Genomic DNA, 19,554 nt, shown 5'->3' with positions numbered 1-19,554 from the left:
CTAATCATGAGACTGTGTGCCAAAAGTCCAGGTTCAATTTCAAACCTCTCCACAGTGCTCATATGGAGTGAAGACAAATTATGCATTGATGGTGATTTGTTTTCGTTGAATGGGGATGTTAGAGCCATGAGCAGACCTCTTGGTGTTATTCGACAGGAGTACACTATGCACAGACCCTAGTTTTCGGCCTATCCCTACCTCATGCGAAAAGACCTCGACAGTGTTGTGAGATGGATAGTGAGCAATGATAAGATGATAAACGGGGTTAAAAGTAAGGTTATGAGTTTCATTAATAGGAAGAGTCCTCTCAGTTTTAATTACTGCATTGATGGGGTGAAAGTTCCTTATGGACATCATTGTAAGTAGCTAGGTATTAATACAGTGAAAGATGTTCATTGGGGTAATCACATAAACAGGATTGTAAATAAAGGGTACAGATCTCTGCACATGGTTATGGGAGTATTTAGGGTCTGTAGTAAGGATATAAAGGAGAGGGCATATAAGTATATATGTATGCTCCGAGCTGTCAGTGGAGAGATAGCGTGGAATGATAGTAGTAGAAGAATAAATTTGAGTGGTGTCTTTAAAAGTAGGAAGATCAGAACATGAAGATAAAGTTGGAAATCAAGAGGATAAATTGGGGAAAATATTCATTTATAGGCAGAGGAGTTAGGGATTTGGATAATTTACCAAGGAAGATGTTCGATGAATTTCCAATTTCTTTGCAATCATTTAAGAAAAGGCTAGGAAAACAACAGACAGGGAATCTGCCACCTGAGCGACTGCCCTAAATGCAGATCAGTAGAGACTGGTTGAACTCATAAGGCTAAAACTTTATGAAACTGTGAGCCAGTTTTTGATACATCTGTTATCAGTTCATGTGAATTATTTGAAATGTACTTCAAGAGACTACAATAATAATTCCTAAGAGCTTCCCCATAGCCTATCGTGAACAGTTCATATAATCAATTCATTGTTGTCTTCAAAATAATCAGTTTTTTGTTTCCAGTTTTTTAGTGTCCTACTAAACTTGGCTGAGGGAGGTAGGTGTAGGAGCTGAGTGGCCATTAACAAGTATAAGGAAAGTGATAGCAAGTTTGAGGGAGATTATTAGGCTTTTCACAGAATACAGGAATGAAGGTAGGTCTCCCTCAATCAATGTACAAGATATAGTAGGTTGGGAAGAGGGAAGGGAAGGAAGGGGAGAGTTGAAGACAGGTGGGCTAACATTTTAAAAGGAAGGAAAATGAGTACTATGGGTTGTCCTCAGGGACTGAATATTCAGGAGAGGTATCACTGAGGAATTGGTATGAGTCACTGCAGATAAAACAGCAGAGGGAAGAGGAACAGGGAAGTGTTACAGAAGAGGGTCAAGGCAAGAGGAAAGGAAACTGTAGAGCTGACAATAGGAAGAGGGAGGTAGAACAGAGTCATGAAAGGGAGGAATGGGAGGAGGACGTACCTTTTACAGCCATTAGGGAAGTTAAGGGAAACCAGGAGAGGAGGGATCTGATCAAATTATTAATTATTTGGCATATGATGAATAATGACAACCTATAAACTATTTACACAACCAGTGAAAGATAAGTACAAATTAGCCATGTGAGGAAAGTTGTCCAGGAAAGGGAAGTAGGGTAGAGTGTTATCCAGGAATTAGGTTAAGACAGATGTTAAGGAAAGTAGAAGGAAAGGAAGAGGGTAACGAGTACATAGTAATTTTTCACGTTGGTACCAACAATGTAAGGGAAGCAGGAATAGGTACTAACATAGTTTGGGATGTGTGAGGTCTGGATATGACAGCGTGGGAGAAGTTCAGGGAACGGATATTGTTATCAGTCGGATACCGTGTGGGAGGGTAACTGACTGGAGGATGAACAGGGATTTGAATGAGGGGGTATGTGGGAAATTGGGGAGTGAGATTTGTAGATTCTAATGAGCGAATAGGAAACAAGAATCTATACTCAGATGACCTTCTCTTCAAACACAATGGTACGTATAAGTTAGGGGATTTGTTTAGAAAGAGCTACAGGGAAGTACAGTGCATTGGAGTACAGGTAGCCGGAAGTCAAGTAAGTATGATATAAAGTTTTTAGTGTTAAACTGTTGAAGTATTGTAAAGAAAGAAATAGAATTAATTTAATAGATACTGTATTTACTGGATATTGTATGGAGGAGAAGTGATATTATAGATGCAGGAATTTTCTCACAGAACTAGTGTTTATCATAAAGACAGGATAGGAATGGTAGCTGGGGGAGTATTCATGTTGGTGAAAGAATAATTTTTAAACTATGAAAAAGGAATGAGAAACATGGCCCATCTCTAAAAATAATTGCTAACTTGATGTTTTCAGGTTGCACAGACCTGGAAAGGGTGGCACCGATGCTGATGCAGAATTATTTGATAAGATAATCAGCTGTGTGGGGTATGGCATACAAAGGAATGTTATTGTAATGTGTGATCCCAATATACCAAATGTTAACTGGTAAGATGATGCGAATGACAGAAAACATGATCAACACATGGTAAATAAGTTAATCTTGGAAGGACAGCTGAATCAGGAAGCGATGAAATCAACTAGAGGGGAAAATATTCTAGATGTGGTGCAGATAAAACAAGATGAGCCCTATAGAGAAACAATCAATCAATCAATCAATCAATCAATCAATCAATTGATACTGATCTGCATTTAGGGCAGTCGCCCAGGTGGCAGATTCCCTATCTGTTGCTTTCCTAGCCTTTTCCTAAATGATTTCAAAGAAATTGGAAATTTATTGAACATCTCCCTTGGTAAGTTATTCCAATCCCTAACTCCCTTTCCTATAAATGAATATTTGCCCCAGTTTGTCCTCTTGAATTCCAACTTTATCTTCATATTGTGATCTTTCCTACTTTTATAAACGCCATTCAAACTTATTCGTCTACTAATGCCATTCCACGCCATCTCTCCGCTGACAGCTCAGAACATACCACTTAGGCATAGATATCAAGGATAATTTAATAAAAAAACCACCTATTCAATACTTTCCACGTTTAATGTGGTTATTATCTACATGATTTTATGTAGACTTATTTGGTCAGGTACATGTTTCACCCATTATTTTGGGCATCTTCAACCTGTAAACAACCTTTAGGTCAAGGTTTGGGACCTTTTTAACCAATATAAACATACCAATATATACACTATATACAACATATACATTATATACAAACATAAGTCAATACAGTAAAGTTTTTTGGTCCTAATCTATCTAATATGGAAAATGTCCAAAACTAAAATGGATCTTCTTTTCGGTGAAGGGGATTGCATATCGGGGTTTATGTGACCCCTATATCATATTAAGTTCTTGACGTATCGCGTCTGGTGACAGGATGTGTCGTCAACAATAAGTGGAGATTTGAACTGATTGTAGGTTGGTCTAGATTGAAAATATAAATTTAAATTAAATGTGTTTTAACTTGGCAGTTCTATTCTGGTTAACTTAAAATGTTCAAAACTAAAAATAAAATGAAACGGATCTTCTTTTTTCTTGAGAAGGGGTGATATTAAAACTGGAGCTTGTTTGACCCACGCTTTTCATTTTCATGTTCTTGACGTAACTAATATTTAAATGTGTTGTCGTGCACAAGTGGAGATTCAAAAGCCGATTGTTGTAGGTAGACTGGTCAAAAACATTGTGAATGAAACTGTTAGCGTCTTGACTTTGGGTCTCATGTAACGTCAAGGAATTGACAAGAGTACAATATTTAGCTGTTTCATAGTTTTAGGCTGCTGCTTAATTGGGAAGAAACATCCTAGACACTTGATACAGTCTTGTGTGAAAATTGTTCCCGTTGAAGTGTTGCTTGGTCTTTGGGAGGGATCTTAAGAATATTTGTTCAGTTAATACTAGATGGATCTGTCTGTTCCGGCAGCGCCTGTCTTGTCACCATTTCTACTCCTGGTGTTGTAACATACCACTTAGTCGAGCAGCTCTTCTTCTTTCTCTCAATTCTTCCCAACCCAAACATTGCAACATTTTTGTAACGCTACTCTTTTGTCAGAAATCACCCAGAACAAATCGAGCTGTTTTCTTTGGATTTTTTCCAGTTCTTGAATCAGGTAATACTGGCGAGGGTCCCATACACTGGAACCATACTCTAGTTGGGGTCTTACCAGAGACTTATATGCACTCTCCTTTACATCCTTACTACAACCCCTAAACACCCTCATAACCATGTGCAGAGATCTGTACCCTTTATTTACAATCCCATTTATGTGATTACCCCAGTGAAGATCTTTCCTTATATTAACACCTAGATACTTACAATGATCCCCAAAAGGAACTTTCACCCCATCAACACAGTAATTAAAACTGAGAGGACTTTTCCTATTTGTGAAACTCACAACCTGACTTTTAACCCCGTTTATCAACATACCATTGCCTGCTGTCCATCTCACAACATTTTCGAGGTCACGTTGCAGTTGCTCACAATCTTGTAACTTATTTATCACTCTATAGAAAATAACATCATCTGCAAAAAGCCTTACCTCCGATTCCACTCCTTTACTCATATCATTTATATATATAAGAAAACATAAAGGTCCGATAATACTGCCTTGAGGAATTCCCCTCTTAATTATTACAGGGTCAGATAAAGCTTCACCTACTCTAATTCTCTGAGATCTATTTTCTAGAAATATAGCAACCCATTCAGTCACTCTTTTGTCTAGTCCAATTGCACTCATTTTTGCCAGTAGTCTCCCATGATCCACCCTATCAGGTCAATCGCGATACAGTCCATTTGACCTCCAGAATCCAAGATATCTGCTATATCTTGCTGGAATCCTACAAGTTGAGCTTCAGTGGAATAACCTTTCCTAAAACCGAATTGCCTTCTATCGAACCAGTTATTAATTTCACAAACATGTCTAATATAATCAGAAAGAATGCCTTCCCAAAGCTTACATACAATGCATGTCAAACTTACTGGCCTGTAATTTTCAGCTTTATGTCTATCACCCTTTCCTTTATACACAGGGGCTACTATAGCAACTCTCCATTCATCTGGTATAGCTCCTCCGACCAAACAATAATCAAATAAGTACTTCAGATATGGTACTATATCCCAACCCATTGTCTTTAGTATATCCTCAGAAATCTGATCAATTCCAGCCGCTTTTCTAGTTTTCAACTTTTGTATCTTATTGTAAATGTCATTGTTATCATATGTAAATTTTATTACTTCTTTGGCCTTAGTCTCCTCCTCTATCTCGACATTATCCTTGTAACCAACAATCTTTACATACTGCTGACTGAATACTTCTGCCTTTTGAAGATCCTCACATACACACTCCCCTTGTTCATTAATTATTCCTGGAATGTCCTTCTTGGAACCTGTTTCTGCCTTAAAATACCTATACATACGCTTCCATTTTTCACTAAAATCCGTATGACTGCCAATTATGCTTGCCATCATATTATCCTTAGCTGCCTTCTTTGCTAGAAGTGAAGTGATAGATGGTATAAGTGGTATAGATGGTATAAGTGACCACAAAGCTACCACTCAAAGAATGTTTGAAAACTTTTTATTCAGTATATTTTGATAATTAAATATACAGCATATTCATTTGATTCTATAGGGTTTTATTTTGGAAGCACCCCCCCCTCAAAAAGGAATCCTGGACATGGCCTTGTGTACATAATACCAAAATCAAAGCCTCAGTTCATCAGTCTGCCCAACCCATTCCTCATATTATTTAGAAGTATACTGAAGTACTTCTGACTTACTCTAATGCATCAACAGGCAATGAGACCATCCCAGCTCATTAGCATTCCCAGTGAAGCAGGGATATTCACTCCTTACATAGATACATGCCAAGGCTCTGGCAGCCAATATGGGAAACAAGCAATCTTTCCTTTCATGAAGTTCATATGACAATAAGTATTCAATAATGGACATCAATTCTCTTGAGTGTGTAAGTTTAGAACAATAAGAATGTACCTACTAAAGATACATTAATTTCTCCAAATATGCATGTGTGTTACCACTGAACTCATATTAATTAAGTAGGTATTTTGAGGACACATAACACAATGAGGATGACAACATAAGGGTCTTGTAAAGACAGGAAGGAGGATAATAAACAGAGTAGGTACACAGGGATCAATTAAAATAAATGTTTAGGTCATGGACAAACTCTATTTCACATACTGCCATATTCATAGACACTCTCTTCTCATCAAGCCCAATTCTAGCGAAGAATGATTTATGAGGGGACCTACTTGGTCAAATGCAACTCAAGGAGAGCATTATCAACGTTTGTAGAGTGCATGCTTGTACTCCGATGTGGTCATACTTACCAAAAACCAGTGTTAAGTATAACTTCACAGTATGAAAAACTTATTTATATTTTCAAATAAATAAGTTATGTCTTGTGGCTGGGAGTCATCTGAAAAATTGCATCACAAATTTAGTGATACAAAATGTGTGATACGATGTTATGTAGCAACTGTGTAGGCTGTGATGTGAAGTACTGATGGATGGCCATGATTGAAAGATGTACAGAAGGCTCTTTTATCAAAGAGGCCTCATCTCAGCATACTCTCATTATTTCATTTGTGGTGGTTTCATAGGCCCTGAGTTAGGTTCCCCCCATTCAGTACACTGAATCCTACACTACACGTGTTGACTCCTAATTCCATGAAAATGAAAATCCACAGCCTGTTTCCGGTCATACGACTGGGTCAGGAATGGAATGAATGAAGCCCCCATCTAGCAGCGAGGATAGGAATTTTGCCAGCTGCTGAAGCCTGTCGCACTCCTCTGTGGTAATGATTAATGACTGATAGATGAAATGAAATTATATTGGAGAGTGTTGCTGGAATGAATGATGACAGGGAAAACTGGAGTTCCCGGGAAAAAACCTATCCCACCTCCGCTTTATCCAGCACAAATCTCACATGGAGTGACCGGGATTTGAACCACGGAACTCAGCGGTGAGAGGCCAGCGCGCTGTCACCTGAGCCACAGAGGCTCCTCCTAATTCCATACCGCTGCAAATAAAGAAATAATTATCAATTTGAGTTTCATTTATTGAAAGTCATATTCATGTTAATTTAATTTTCCCCAAGGGAAATTTTATACCATTTTCCTACATTCTCTGACTTGCACAATGTTAACAGTGCTCACCATTACTGCAGCCATGTGCTTTGTATGATGCACACTGGGATGGTGGGGAAATGAACTAATGCTGAGTGGATTGTCACATACCCTTTTCTTTCATATTATGATCTTTCCTGCTTTTTAGAAGTTCCACTCAAGCTTATTCGTCTACTAATGTCGTTAAACGCCATCTCTTCACTGATGGCTCAGAACATTCCACTTATTATACCAATATAAATGGTCCGTTATTGGACATTATAAATTTTCCAGCTAACTCATTCCTGGTTGCCAGTGTTTCGCCCCAGTGTGCTAAGTTGGGTGAAACGCTGGCAATTATTATATTATAATTACTGTATTATAAATTTACTCATTCAGGACAAATATTTCAGGTTCCCTATGGGAATCAACATCTATAACATTCCACTTAGCCGAGCATCTCATCTCTTTACTCCCAAGTCTCATTGTCTTGTCTGGTCAGATAGACCGTTTTTCACTTGAGAATTATGATGATGATCATCATGATTGTTATTTTAAGAAGTAAAACAGAGAGATCATCGGCTTCACCTGGAGGAACTTTACTTGATGTTAAGCAATGTTATAGGGAGCAAAATGGAGAAAATTATTTCATCTGAAAAGCAAATTGTGTTTTGTATATCACAAACAATGTCATTTGTCCTGCAAAATGTATATTAGGTACCAAACATTAGATAGTATTTCTCATTCCAAATTTCCATAATGTAGTCGCTAATGGCTTTTGCCAATAACATCCATCTTAATAGGATAAGTCGGTAAACTTGTTTATTTATAATAATAATAATAATAATAATAATAATAATAATAATAATAATAATAATAATAATAATAAATGCCGGGGCTGTACCTTAATTAAGGCCACGGCCGCTTCCTTCCAATTCCTAGGCCTTTCCTGTCCCATCGTCGCCATAAGACCTATCTGTGTCAGTGTGACATAAAGCAAAATAGCAAATAATAATAATAATAATAATAATAATAATAATAATAATAATAATAATAATAATAATAATAATAATAATAATAATAATAATCACCATCATCATTATCAGGGAATGCAGCATTACATTATGTTAGATAATAAATGCTTGAAGTATTGAAGTATTAAAACATTGAAGAAATAAATTACACAATGGGTGAAACAATAGAAAACCATAGTTGTCAAGTTAGTATTAGAACACTTTGGATCTCATAATCTGTTACATTAGCTACTCCCAATTTATGTACATAAAAAGTTTATATTTATTAAAATATATATGTTTTATAACTTAAAATGTTCCTATGCTTCCCTTTCCAGTATTTGGGACCATCTAATAGAAATTACCAAAGTTGGAAAAAAGAATGTCATCATCACTACCCACTACATTGAAGAAAGCAGACAGGCTCATACGGTGAGTATTTTAAAGTTGAAGAGTTTACTTCCAATGAATAATAAGTACCGGTACTGGTATGTTCGATTATCGCTGTAGGACTATATCCTCGGACACTCCCGGCACTAAAAGCCATACGCCATTTCATTTCACTGTAGAACGTATTCCACCCAATCATCCATTTAATATTATTTATTACATAATAATTATTCACACATGTTTCATCCTATTTTAAAAGCTTCTTTAGCGAGTTGGATTCTTTGGATCACTATTACACATACTGTAGCATTTGTTGTTAACACAGTATATACATTGATGCAATCAATCACCCTATATAAACTGCATAATGAGTAGTTATTATTATTATTATTATTATTATTATTATTATTATTATTATTATTATTATTATTATTATTATTATTATTATTATTATTATTATTATTATTATGATTATTATTATGATTATTATTATTATTATTATTATTATTATTATTATTATTATTATTATTATTATTATTATTATTATTATTATTATTCCTGGATTAGTTCAGCAATGAGATGTCTCATTTTGAAACTAAGAACATCAAATCATTAAAGTTATAATAATTTTCAATTCCAGCAGTCCAGAGCCAACATCTGTGCTCTTCATTTATGCAAAATCAAATTAAAATTTATATTTAAAAATTTAAGAAAAGTAGGAAACTGAATGACTACTACATGCTTTCACATCCCTTGTTTTTTAGTCTAAAACTGCATATGTTTTACTCATTTCTTTCTCCCTCTCACAGCACCAATATTCTCAATAAACTGACACTATTAACCCTAGAACACAAACCCTAATTTGGTAGTACATAAACACAAACCCTCGTAAAATCTACGACTATTTATTTCCATGATGATAAAATGTAATTGTACACAAAATGTAATATAAGAAGCATGTATTAACATGTAGGTTATTTTACAGAGTGTTAACTCCTAGTTTTTCAAGTCCCTGGTGTCTCATTTATGGCAGTTAGTGCAAAGATTTGCTCTATGTTCCTTGCAACATACGCAGTGACATTCGCTGCAGTATGTTGTCGTCATAGCAGGACGGATGTGACAAATAGTTCTCTTGCCAGTAATAACCAATCCTTTACGTTGGGTAGATGAACTATGACTTAGAACAGCCTGTATAATTTCTCGTAGATGTGTTTGTAAGCTCGGTGTTTCCAGTCTCTTCGCCATCCATGGCTTGGTGAGTTCTTCACTTAGACGTATGAGAAAGTCTTTTCTTGGCAACTTACGGCCACCTTGACACGCATTATTGTTACAGTAGATAATCCACAAATTCACACATGTGCTATTCAGCATTCCATAAAATACACACAGTGGCCACCGCCTGGTTTTCCGACTACAACAATAGCAATTGCACATTTGATCATGAGCATCCACTCCGTACTTAGTTGCATTGTAATCCCCTACAATGTGTGGTTTATGACTAGTGTCACTAATAGTAGGTTGGTCATGAGCAGTGGACAATAAAACAACTACCTTATTTGGCTTTGCTTTGAATGAAACCAGAGTTTTTTCAACATCAAACCAAAACATAGGTGTGCCAACATTTCTGTTTCTTGTTGACAGTAGTTCTGGTGGTATATCAGGTTTCTTGGTGCGAATAGTACCAATTAACGTCAGTTTGTCCTTTAAAAGATCATCTGCAAGCTTTACTGAGGTAAACCAGTTATCTACTGTGACATTTCTATTTGATCCTCGTAGAGTCTTGGTCAGTTCCTCGACATAGAATTCCCCGAGAGGCACTCCATCTGTCTTTGTACATTTGCCTAGGTAAGGTATAGCATCTATCACGTACTTGGTCTTTGTGTCGCAGGCCATTACTATTTTGATGCCGTATTTGTTGGGCTTACTTGGGATATACATGCGGAAAGGGCATCTTCCACGAAAAGCCAATAGTTGCTCATCCATTGCTACAAATGGGCCTGCTTTATAGCACGTTCTGCAATTGTGAACAAACTGTTCCCAAATTTTACATATTGGTGCAAAATAATCCCTTTCCCTCCTTACATGACGAGTTTCCTTGTCGTCAAACCGCAAGCACGATACTAGGAATTCAAACCTCTCTGAACTCGTGGTGGCTTTGTACCTAGTACCACACAAATCTGTATTGAACATTTCTGAGACTAACAGGTGATTATTTTTCAAAGCTGCAGTTAGTACAAAGATGTCCGACACGTTGGCTGAACGGTCAGCGTTCTGGCCTTCGGTTCAGAGGGTCCCGGGTTCGATTCCCGGCCGGGTCGGGGATTTTAACCTTAATTGGTTAATTCCAATGGCACGGGGGCTGGGTGTATGTGTTGTCTTCATCATCATTTCATCCTCATCACGACGCGCAGGTCACCTACGGGTGTCAAATAGAAAGACCTGTATATGGCGAGCCGAACCCGTCCTGGGATATCCTGGCACTAAAAGCCATGCGACATTTCATTTCAGTACAAAGATTCCAAGGGGGTGCGTGTGCGTGTGCGTGTGCGTGTGCGTGTGCGTGTGCGTGTGCGTGTGCGTGTGCGTGTGCGTGTGCGTGCGTGTGTGTGTTTTTTTTTTTTTGTGTGACTTGTACCTCAACCTCTTTCTAATTATTTCTTCATTTATATGGACTACTATTGTGTTTATCATAGCATCTGTGAAGAACAAAGAAAATGAATCCTGAAGAGCCGTTGCTTCCTTAGCGTTTCCAATAGGGGTCTGAACAAAGTGTATTATGTTTCTGCTTGGAGTGAGACTTTGTGACCGACCAGCAGGTTTTGCAGACCAGCAATGATTATTCCTTCCTTTTAGAATCTTCCTAGGGGCAATCATGATATTTACATTTCTCGGAGGGGAGTAAACATTTCGGTAGTCTTCATTTTCAGATGTTGAACTCGTGGACTTCTCAGATTCAAGTCTTCTGTGCTTACGGCCTCGTTGCACCGTGACAGGGAGTCATCATGACTGCTTGGGATTATTTCCATATTCCTTGCTGGTATATCTTCTTCATCTGTATCTGTCAGCGTTATGTCATCAGTCATCAGTCTGTACATTATTAACCTCTTCATCAGAACTAGAATCATTACACAATCCACACTCTTCCTCTTTTTCAAAAATCAATGACACAACTTTCTCTCCGAAATTCAGGAGGTTCTCCTCGTATAATACTCATCTGTAATAACAATAATGGCACGCGTTACTTACCAGTATGTGTATGACCAGTTCTGTGGTTCTAAATACTTATTTCATTCAGAATAGTGCTGTTATGTAACTTTGTTACAGAACTTACCTTGCTAAGTTTATCATACGTAGTCACAAATCATCATAAATTTTACAACGCAACAGTCTTTAATTTGAAATCAACAGGCTCACTCTAAGAATGCTCGCACACTGACAAAGCTCACGGTATTGTAGGGCTACTGAGTAGGACAGCAATGTGGCGCGAAAAGCCTAGCAGATAGAGCAGTGTTGCCAAGTATGCATTGTAAAAATTACGAGAGTTTGTGTTCTAGGGTTAATTCAAATCACGAACACTAATACAACCACATCACACTAAACATCAACACAATCATGGAAATCTTGTCTTGGGAATCAGTTGTGTGGATGACTGCTCAAAAGTATTTGAAAGCACAAGATTTATTTTCAAAGAGAGTAGTGAAGTTGGATTTTTCATTGTAAGAATGGGAGGGTAAATTTATCTTCTGAACATTGGGAAGAGAGCAAAGGCTGAAGGAGTACATAAAAATTCAAAGAGGAGATTTAAACCTAACTGTACGTCTGTACAAGGACACTCAACAGCATTCTAATGTGCTAAATATGCACCTATGCTTTTAGGATCAAAGCTGTGGAATAGAATACAATCAATCAGCAATTAAGGGTTCTTCATTGTGAGAGACCTTTGTCAAAAATTCTCGTCTTCATTTCAGAACCCTTATTAGGACAGAATGTTAGTGGTTTAGTATACCTTGAGATCTTTAAGATCTAATTGAGGAAGTATTTGAACTTAGAGTATATAATCACCATCATTATCTCTATCTTTTTCAGGTGGGTCTGATGCGTGAAGGTGTGTTGCTAGCAGAGGACTCTCCCGATCAGCTCATGCATCACTATGGTTGTCAAAACTTGGAACAAGTGTTCCTTCAACTCAGTCGTAAACAGCAGGAAGATGACAAAGGAGTCCTCATGAAGGTAGTACCAAATGATCATAATTACCACAAAAAGCTGACCTGTGATAATAATTCAAACTGTGTTGTTAGCAGTGTTGGGATGTTATTGAGTAAAAGTACTTGGGTTACTTGTAAATTTTACTCGTAATCATTAGTTTTTAGAAAAAAGTAATTTTTACTTTTAATTTACTTCTTGAAATAAAATTGTAATCATTATGTAACTTACTAGTTACCATTACTTTCTAATAATTTATATCATACATTGCACGGAAGCAGAAACGAGAAAAAATAAATTATGAAGATAACTTTTTCAATTCTATTACCATGATGAATATAAGAACAAGTGTGAGGACTCCTCAAGTTCAAGTGCGCACTGCCAGACAGCACTCCCATGGGCAAGCTCCACAGTACCGATCAGCTGGTCTTAGGAATGATGCCAGAGGAAACGCATTACTCCGTAACTGATAAGTATATACATGGTCTTTTACAAAACAATGAGAGATTACAATTTTACAATTTTAATTATTAATTATTAATTATTAAAATACCACGGCAGGGTACAATGGAAAAAATCATACATGGAAATAAGAGTGACGGCCTTCATCACATGTTGCAGAAAGCCCAGATTACGGGAGTGTACATATACAGATAAAGACCACATAACTCCCAGCATAAAAAAATAAACACCAATGAGCTATTTAGAGATAATATTCTACTTACCAACTCAGTTTGTTGGTTACTGGACTTTCGAAAGCTTGTGTGAAGATTTGGCGGCAAATTAGGGAAAATGTGAGGCACTGCTCCTGGACGTAATTTCCATCTCACATGATAGATATCCATATTTTCACCATTCACTATAAAATTATATGATTTTACTATCGAATCATCAGAGAAATGAACATGACAAATTCTTCTATTATGCGTTAACTCAGTATCCTTCTGTGAAATAGCTCTAGCCCATTTTTCAAACTGATTTCTATACTTTGGTGGTGAAACAATCGCATATGATCAACTAATCTACCATAGCCTGCCTTACAGCCAGGCATAAAACAGTACGGCATGCTGAACTATTAAGTTAATCAAGCCACATGCTTGAAGTACACAACACACAATGAACTGAGTTTAGGAACTGAAAGCAAAGAAAATTCAACTTATTCACTGAAATATCTCACACAATAACGTCTCCCACACTTTTCTATGCCTGGCTTGCGGAAACTACTGGAGCACGTGTTGGATATAATCGCTTGCAGTGCTTGCAGTGGCGGGACCACGAACTACCATGTTATAATGGTTGAGTCTATTATTCTGTTATTCGTCATGCTACTACAGCAGAACCAGTAGCTTCACCAGTTCTGGGTGAGGTATGGTACTTTCTTACCTCACCACTACTTCCAAATACATCGTACTTATCCCAGCGATGTTCTTAAAATTAAACACAGGTATTCCTTCAAGTGCTCCTGTAGGGCATCTTTTGGGAAAATGCACAGATGTATTCCTCCAAACAAGTTAGAGCTTAGTGATGATAATTTTAAGAACCAATTATTTATTTGTAAAGTAAGTGGAAATCATTTGAAATGCCACAAGTCATTAAAAAAGATGGGACAAGATCATATCAAAAGTTCCAAGCTATTGTGTCTGGTATCACCTGATGGTGTTTAATGTCTCTATGCTAAGGTGGCACACAAAGTGAATGATATTTTTTCCTTGAAAACTTCAGAGTTGCTTTAGCCTCATGCAAAAAAAAAAAAATCAGTGATTTCTTTAAAACTAGCATTCGCTAAGGTAATTGTAATTTTACTGATTACTTGTTGAGAAAGTAATTTGTAATTTTACAGTCGAACCTCAATATCTCGAATGTCATTTACTCAAATTTTAAGCATCTCGAAGTAACTTTAATTTCACAACCATTAGTCCTATTCTTCATGTGTATTTATTTCTCTATTACTCAAAATTCGATAACACAAATCTCTCAATTTCTTGAAGCAAACATTTCCTCCCATTGAAGCAAAAAATACTCTGTAACTCAAATTTTCTTCAACAATGACTGGGCAATACAGCATTTGTAGTTTGTGAGGAACAGTTAACAAGTAACGAAAGGGTTACAGTGTTGCTGGAAACTAATGTGACGGGAACTGAAAAACAAACTTCTAATGATCAGAAAATTGGCAAAGCCTTGTTGTTTTTCGGGTGTGAATTCATTAATATGCTTACAATGTCGTGATTTTTTTATTCCACCTTTTCAATACATTTAATTTTATGTTGTTAGACAAGCATAATGTTACAACACTTATAGGGACATGTTTCACTTAATTTCAAGCATCCTCAGCCTATGTAATAATTTCAAGGTTAATGAAGGTTAAGACCTGTCGTATTTAATTTGCTTTGACAAATTAGTGCTTAATTATAATTCTAAAATTAAGTAGTAAAATACATAAACATATGAATTTGTGAACACATTAATAGTTTTAACAATATGAATGACTATACTAAAAATGGAATATGCGTTAATTCTAAAGACATTGACGTCCAAAACACAGTATCTTCAAAATGCTGAAAATTTGGCTAAAATTCCCTTCATTTATATGGATTACTATTGTGTTTATCATACCATCTGTGAAGAACAAAGAAAATGAATCCTGAAGAGTCATTACTTCCTTAGCATTTCCAATAGGGGTCTGAACAAAGTGTATTATGTTTCTGCTTGGAGTGCGACTTCTTGACCGACCGGCAGGTTTTGCAGTCTAGCGATGATTATTCCTTCCTTTTAGAATCTTCCTAGGGGCAATCACGATATTTACATTTCTCGGTGGGAGTAAACATATCGGTAGTCTTCATTTTCAAATGTTGAACTCATGGACTTCCCAGATTCAAGTCTTCTGCGCTTACGGCCTCGTTGCACAGTGACAGAGAGTCATCATGACTGCTTGGGATTATTTCCGTGTTCTGTACTGGTATATCTTCTTCACCTGTATCTGTCAGCGTTACGTCATCAGTCTGTAGATTATTAACCTCTTCATCGGAACTAGAATCATTACACAAACCACACTCTTCCTCTTTTTCAAAAATCAATGGCATAACTTTCTCTCCAAATTTTATTTTATTTATGTTGGTTGATGTGGACACACTATCTAGAAGTTCTGTATCAGCTGGTGGTTATTTACAGTGGCGTTCAGTGTCTTGCATACTGCTAACATCACTCAAGTAGATTTGGTGATTGATGATCTGACTACAGAATCAACACTTACCAGTTCCCGTTTTGCAATTGAAATTGTAATGATTAGCAGTGATGGAACTAACAATTGTATGAATATTAATACAAGAAAGAGTCTGGATTATGAGCATACTCCAGATGCTAAGAATTTAGAGGCTAATTTATTTATTTTTTCAAATTTTACACATAGTTCATCCCAGATGTTAATGTCAATTGTATTTTTGTACATTTGTACATTTGTTTAGTTATTAGATACATTAAGGCTGAAGATGGCCAGCCAAGGCCGAAACTAGTCCCTAGTTTAGTAAGGTAATTAAAAAATATTGCACCAAGCTCGATAGCTGCAGTCGCTTAAGTGCGGCCAGTATCCAGTATTTGGAGATAGTGGGTTTGAACCCCACTGTCGGCAGCCCTGAAAATGGTTTTCCATGGTTTCCCATTTTCACACCAGGCAAATGCTGGGGCTGTACCTTAATTAAGGCCACGGCCGCTTCATTCCCAGTCCTAGCCCTTTCCTGTCCCATCGTCGCCATAAGACCTATCTGTGTCGGTGCGACATAAAGCCAATAGCAAAAAAAAATTTTGTTATTGCATATTATAGTATTGAAAAGGAGGACCATTACGACATTAATTTAATAATTATTATTCAATGCGAGAGTTGGAAATAGAACTGAAGGATACAAAAGGGTGATTAGTAAATGAGGGGAAGATATGGAAGATACATTTATTTCAAGTTCTTTATATCATTGTAAGTGTTTGTGCAAAAAGTGTTCCAAGATGATGATTCCAGATTATGATAAATATGATCTAGCATTAGTCTTATGTACCGTGTCCCAATAAATTTAATGCAGGGAAAATGGGAATATCCCAGAGAAGACTCAGGGAAAATACAAGGAAAATAGATTTAGATTACTAGTGGGAACCTTCTTTGATACCTATTACTATCCCAACATGCAAAATCTCAATTACCTCGTACACCAGCATAACTGTGCCCATTCACCAAGGAAATCTTTACAGCTACTCGACAGTAATTAAGAGTAAGATCTCTTGATGCACCATGTTTCTGCATATTTTTAACTAGACCTAATTCTCTTTAATAATTTCCTGTTACTACATAAATAGTGAAACATATGTTTACATGTAAATTGAAATAAAAATATCACTAAAGCAAGTCCTTTCATAGAATTGATGCCAAGTCTATTTCTTTGCTTGGTCCACTGCAACTGTATTAGAGAAAATAGCCATTCAAAAATAGTATTGAGGCCTGGTATTGCAAAAAAAATTGAACGATCTTCACAATCTCTGCATATTTTTCTTCACTTTTGTAAAGCTTAATGTTGTGACATCATTTTTTTCTGGCTTGACTCAGTGATATGATGTTTCATTTCAAAACTAAGAACATCAAACCACTGAAGTTACAATTCAATTATTAATTCCACCAGTCTATAGCCAACATCTGTGCTCTTCATTCATGCAAACTACCAGCACCTAACACCGATACCAGCTTTCATATACATGAAACAAAATAAATAAGAATTGAATTTGAAAAAAATGCAGACAAATGAGAGGGTTTCCAAAAAAAGGATGCAGAAGGGGATTTTTACTAACAAAAAGCGGACATATAGTAACCCTATCCTGGATCAAACTGTGAGACTTCCTCAAGAATAATACTGCAGTATTATACCACCACTTACCCCATGAAAGACTACAGTGACTACTTTCTATGTTACAGATCAAGAAATGCCCTGCCTTTCACATTCATTATATCTCCATCCCTATCCTCTGGCATGAACAACCACAGTTCAATAACTGTCCTCCAGATTCAGCAAATAAAGAATTCTGTATATACAGGCCCCCCTTGAAACTGATAACTTTAAACTTAATTTTTAGGGTTGCTGGGCATTTAACTTAATTACTCAGTTATATTTGACTAACAAAAGCAGTGATGGATAACACTAAAACTGCATTAAGAAGAGTATAAGCATTGTTCTACTTATGAATTCATATTTCACTAACTTAACTGGAAAGAGGAATTACCAAACCCGAACAAGAAATAACATCCTTATTGAGCACAAAAGTAAAACTATTGCCTCAGATACTCTGCTGGAATCAGATTATAAAATAAGCTTCCAAATAATGTTAAAGATATTGGTCCCATTAGCCTCTTCACCATGGTATTAAAAAATCTCTTGCTCAGTGACTGCTTCTACAGTACTGGAAAGAATATGCAAAGAATTGCTGGTAATGTCACTGGTATTAACTTGTAAACATTCTTACTGCACACTCTGTCATAATAAAAAGCTGCACCTAGAAGGAGATGTGGAAATGGAATGAAATTCAGCACAGATAATGGGAACAGTAATGCAAACTATTGATTACAATATCGAAACGAATGAGCAATTTATTCAGGAAAAATTGTAAGTGCCTTTCAGTAATCCGTTGCACTGCCCCTTGTTGAATGCACCTGGCAATTCAGTGTGGCATGGTGTTATGCAGACACTGTATGTTCTCCTGTGGATAGATTGCTGCAACTGCTGCTCCAGATCCAGCAGACTCGATGATGGCAGGGGAATCTGCCCCAGCTGGAACCATACCTATTCCATAAGCAACAAGTTCGGGGAACTAGCGAGTCAATGAAGTGCGTCAACAATATAAAGCCAGCCCTGAGATGCGTGGGCAGTATGTGAGCAGGCTCTTGTTGAATAATATCACATTTTGGAGGCACCCATCAAAAGAAGTACATAAGTCTTCAGAATGTCCTGAACAGAGAGAGTTAGCTATATGGTCACATAGGTGTGAGCTTGCATTCAGCAGATAGAAGGTTCAAACCCCACTGTCGACAGCCCTAAAGATTGTTTTCCATCGTTTTCCATCATTTTCCATTTTCTAACCAGGTAAATGCCTCGTCATGGTCACTTCCTTCCCATTCCTAACCCTGTCGTATCCCATCATTACCGTAAGACCTGTCTGTGCTGGTGTGACATTTAAAAAAAAACAGCAGCAAATGTTCTGAACGTACACTTGAGCCATTAAGGTTCCCTTCAGTATCACCCAGAGGAGTCCTGGAAGTATATGAGATCACTCCCCACACCATAAAAAACCTAGTTCTGATGGTGTGCTACTGAACAACGAAGGTCAGAAATGTGCACTCATCAGTATGCCTCCATACTCTGGTATGGTGTTCATCTGTACCAAGGAAACAGATCTTTTCATTTTCAACTAAAGAAGATTTGTCATTAGTCCTCAGCCCTCAGTCATCCATGCCGCCTGCTCACAATAAAACTCCAAATAATGTCAATGGTGGACAGCAAAAGGGATTCAAATGCAATCCTTGTTCTGCGAGGTGCCTCAAAATGGTGCTAGTGCACACTGAAGTTTCTAGCAATGCCACTACATGTTGTTGAATGGTAAACGGCGACACCTGTCTAATGACGAGACGATCCTCTCATCTGATGCTTTTTCTGAGTCATCCAGAACCTTCTAGGCATGTATGTTTTCCTTCCCTTGCCCTCTGCTCCCAACATCACAATACAGTTTGGTTACAATGATGCAGGTGGCAGCCAATTCAATGGAATGTCCCTTTTGCCTCTGTAATCCAACAATCTCTCTGAG

The 19,554-nt window shown here is 37.1% G+C and overlaps 1 protein-coding gene across 1 annotated transcript in view; it reads left to right on the top strand.

Annotated features, from left to right (window-relative positions):
• LOC136877132 (ABC transporter G family member 23) overlaps positions 1–19,554 on the top strand; it is a 153,524-nt gene that overhangs the window by 76,621 nt on the left and 57,349 nt on the right. Inside the window, exons 6-7 of the mRNA XM_067150943.2 lie at positions 8,472–8,565; positions 12,610–12,753. Of these exons, the coding sequence (XP_067007044.2) occupies positions 8,472–8,565; positions 12,610–12,753 (238 nt within the window). The remainder of the gene's footprint in view (positions 1–8,471; positions 8,566–12,609; positions 12,754–19,554) is intronic.

This window comes from Anabrus simplex, chromosome 7 (genome assembly GCF_040414725.1).
Source record: "Anabrus simplex isolate iqAnaSimp1 chromosome 7, ASM4041472v1, whole genome shotgun sequence".
NCBI lineage: Eukaryota > Metazoa > Arthropoda > Insecta > Orthoptera > Tettigoniidae > Anabrus > Anabrus simplex.
This window is presented reverse-complemented; position numbering and strand designations above follow the sequence as displayed.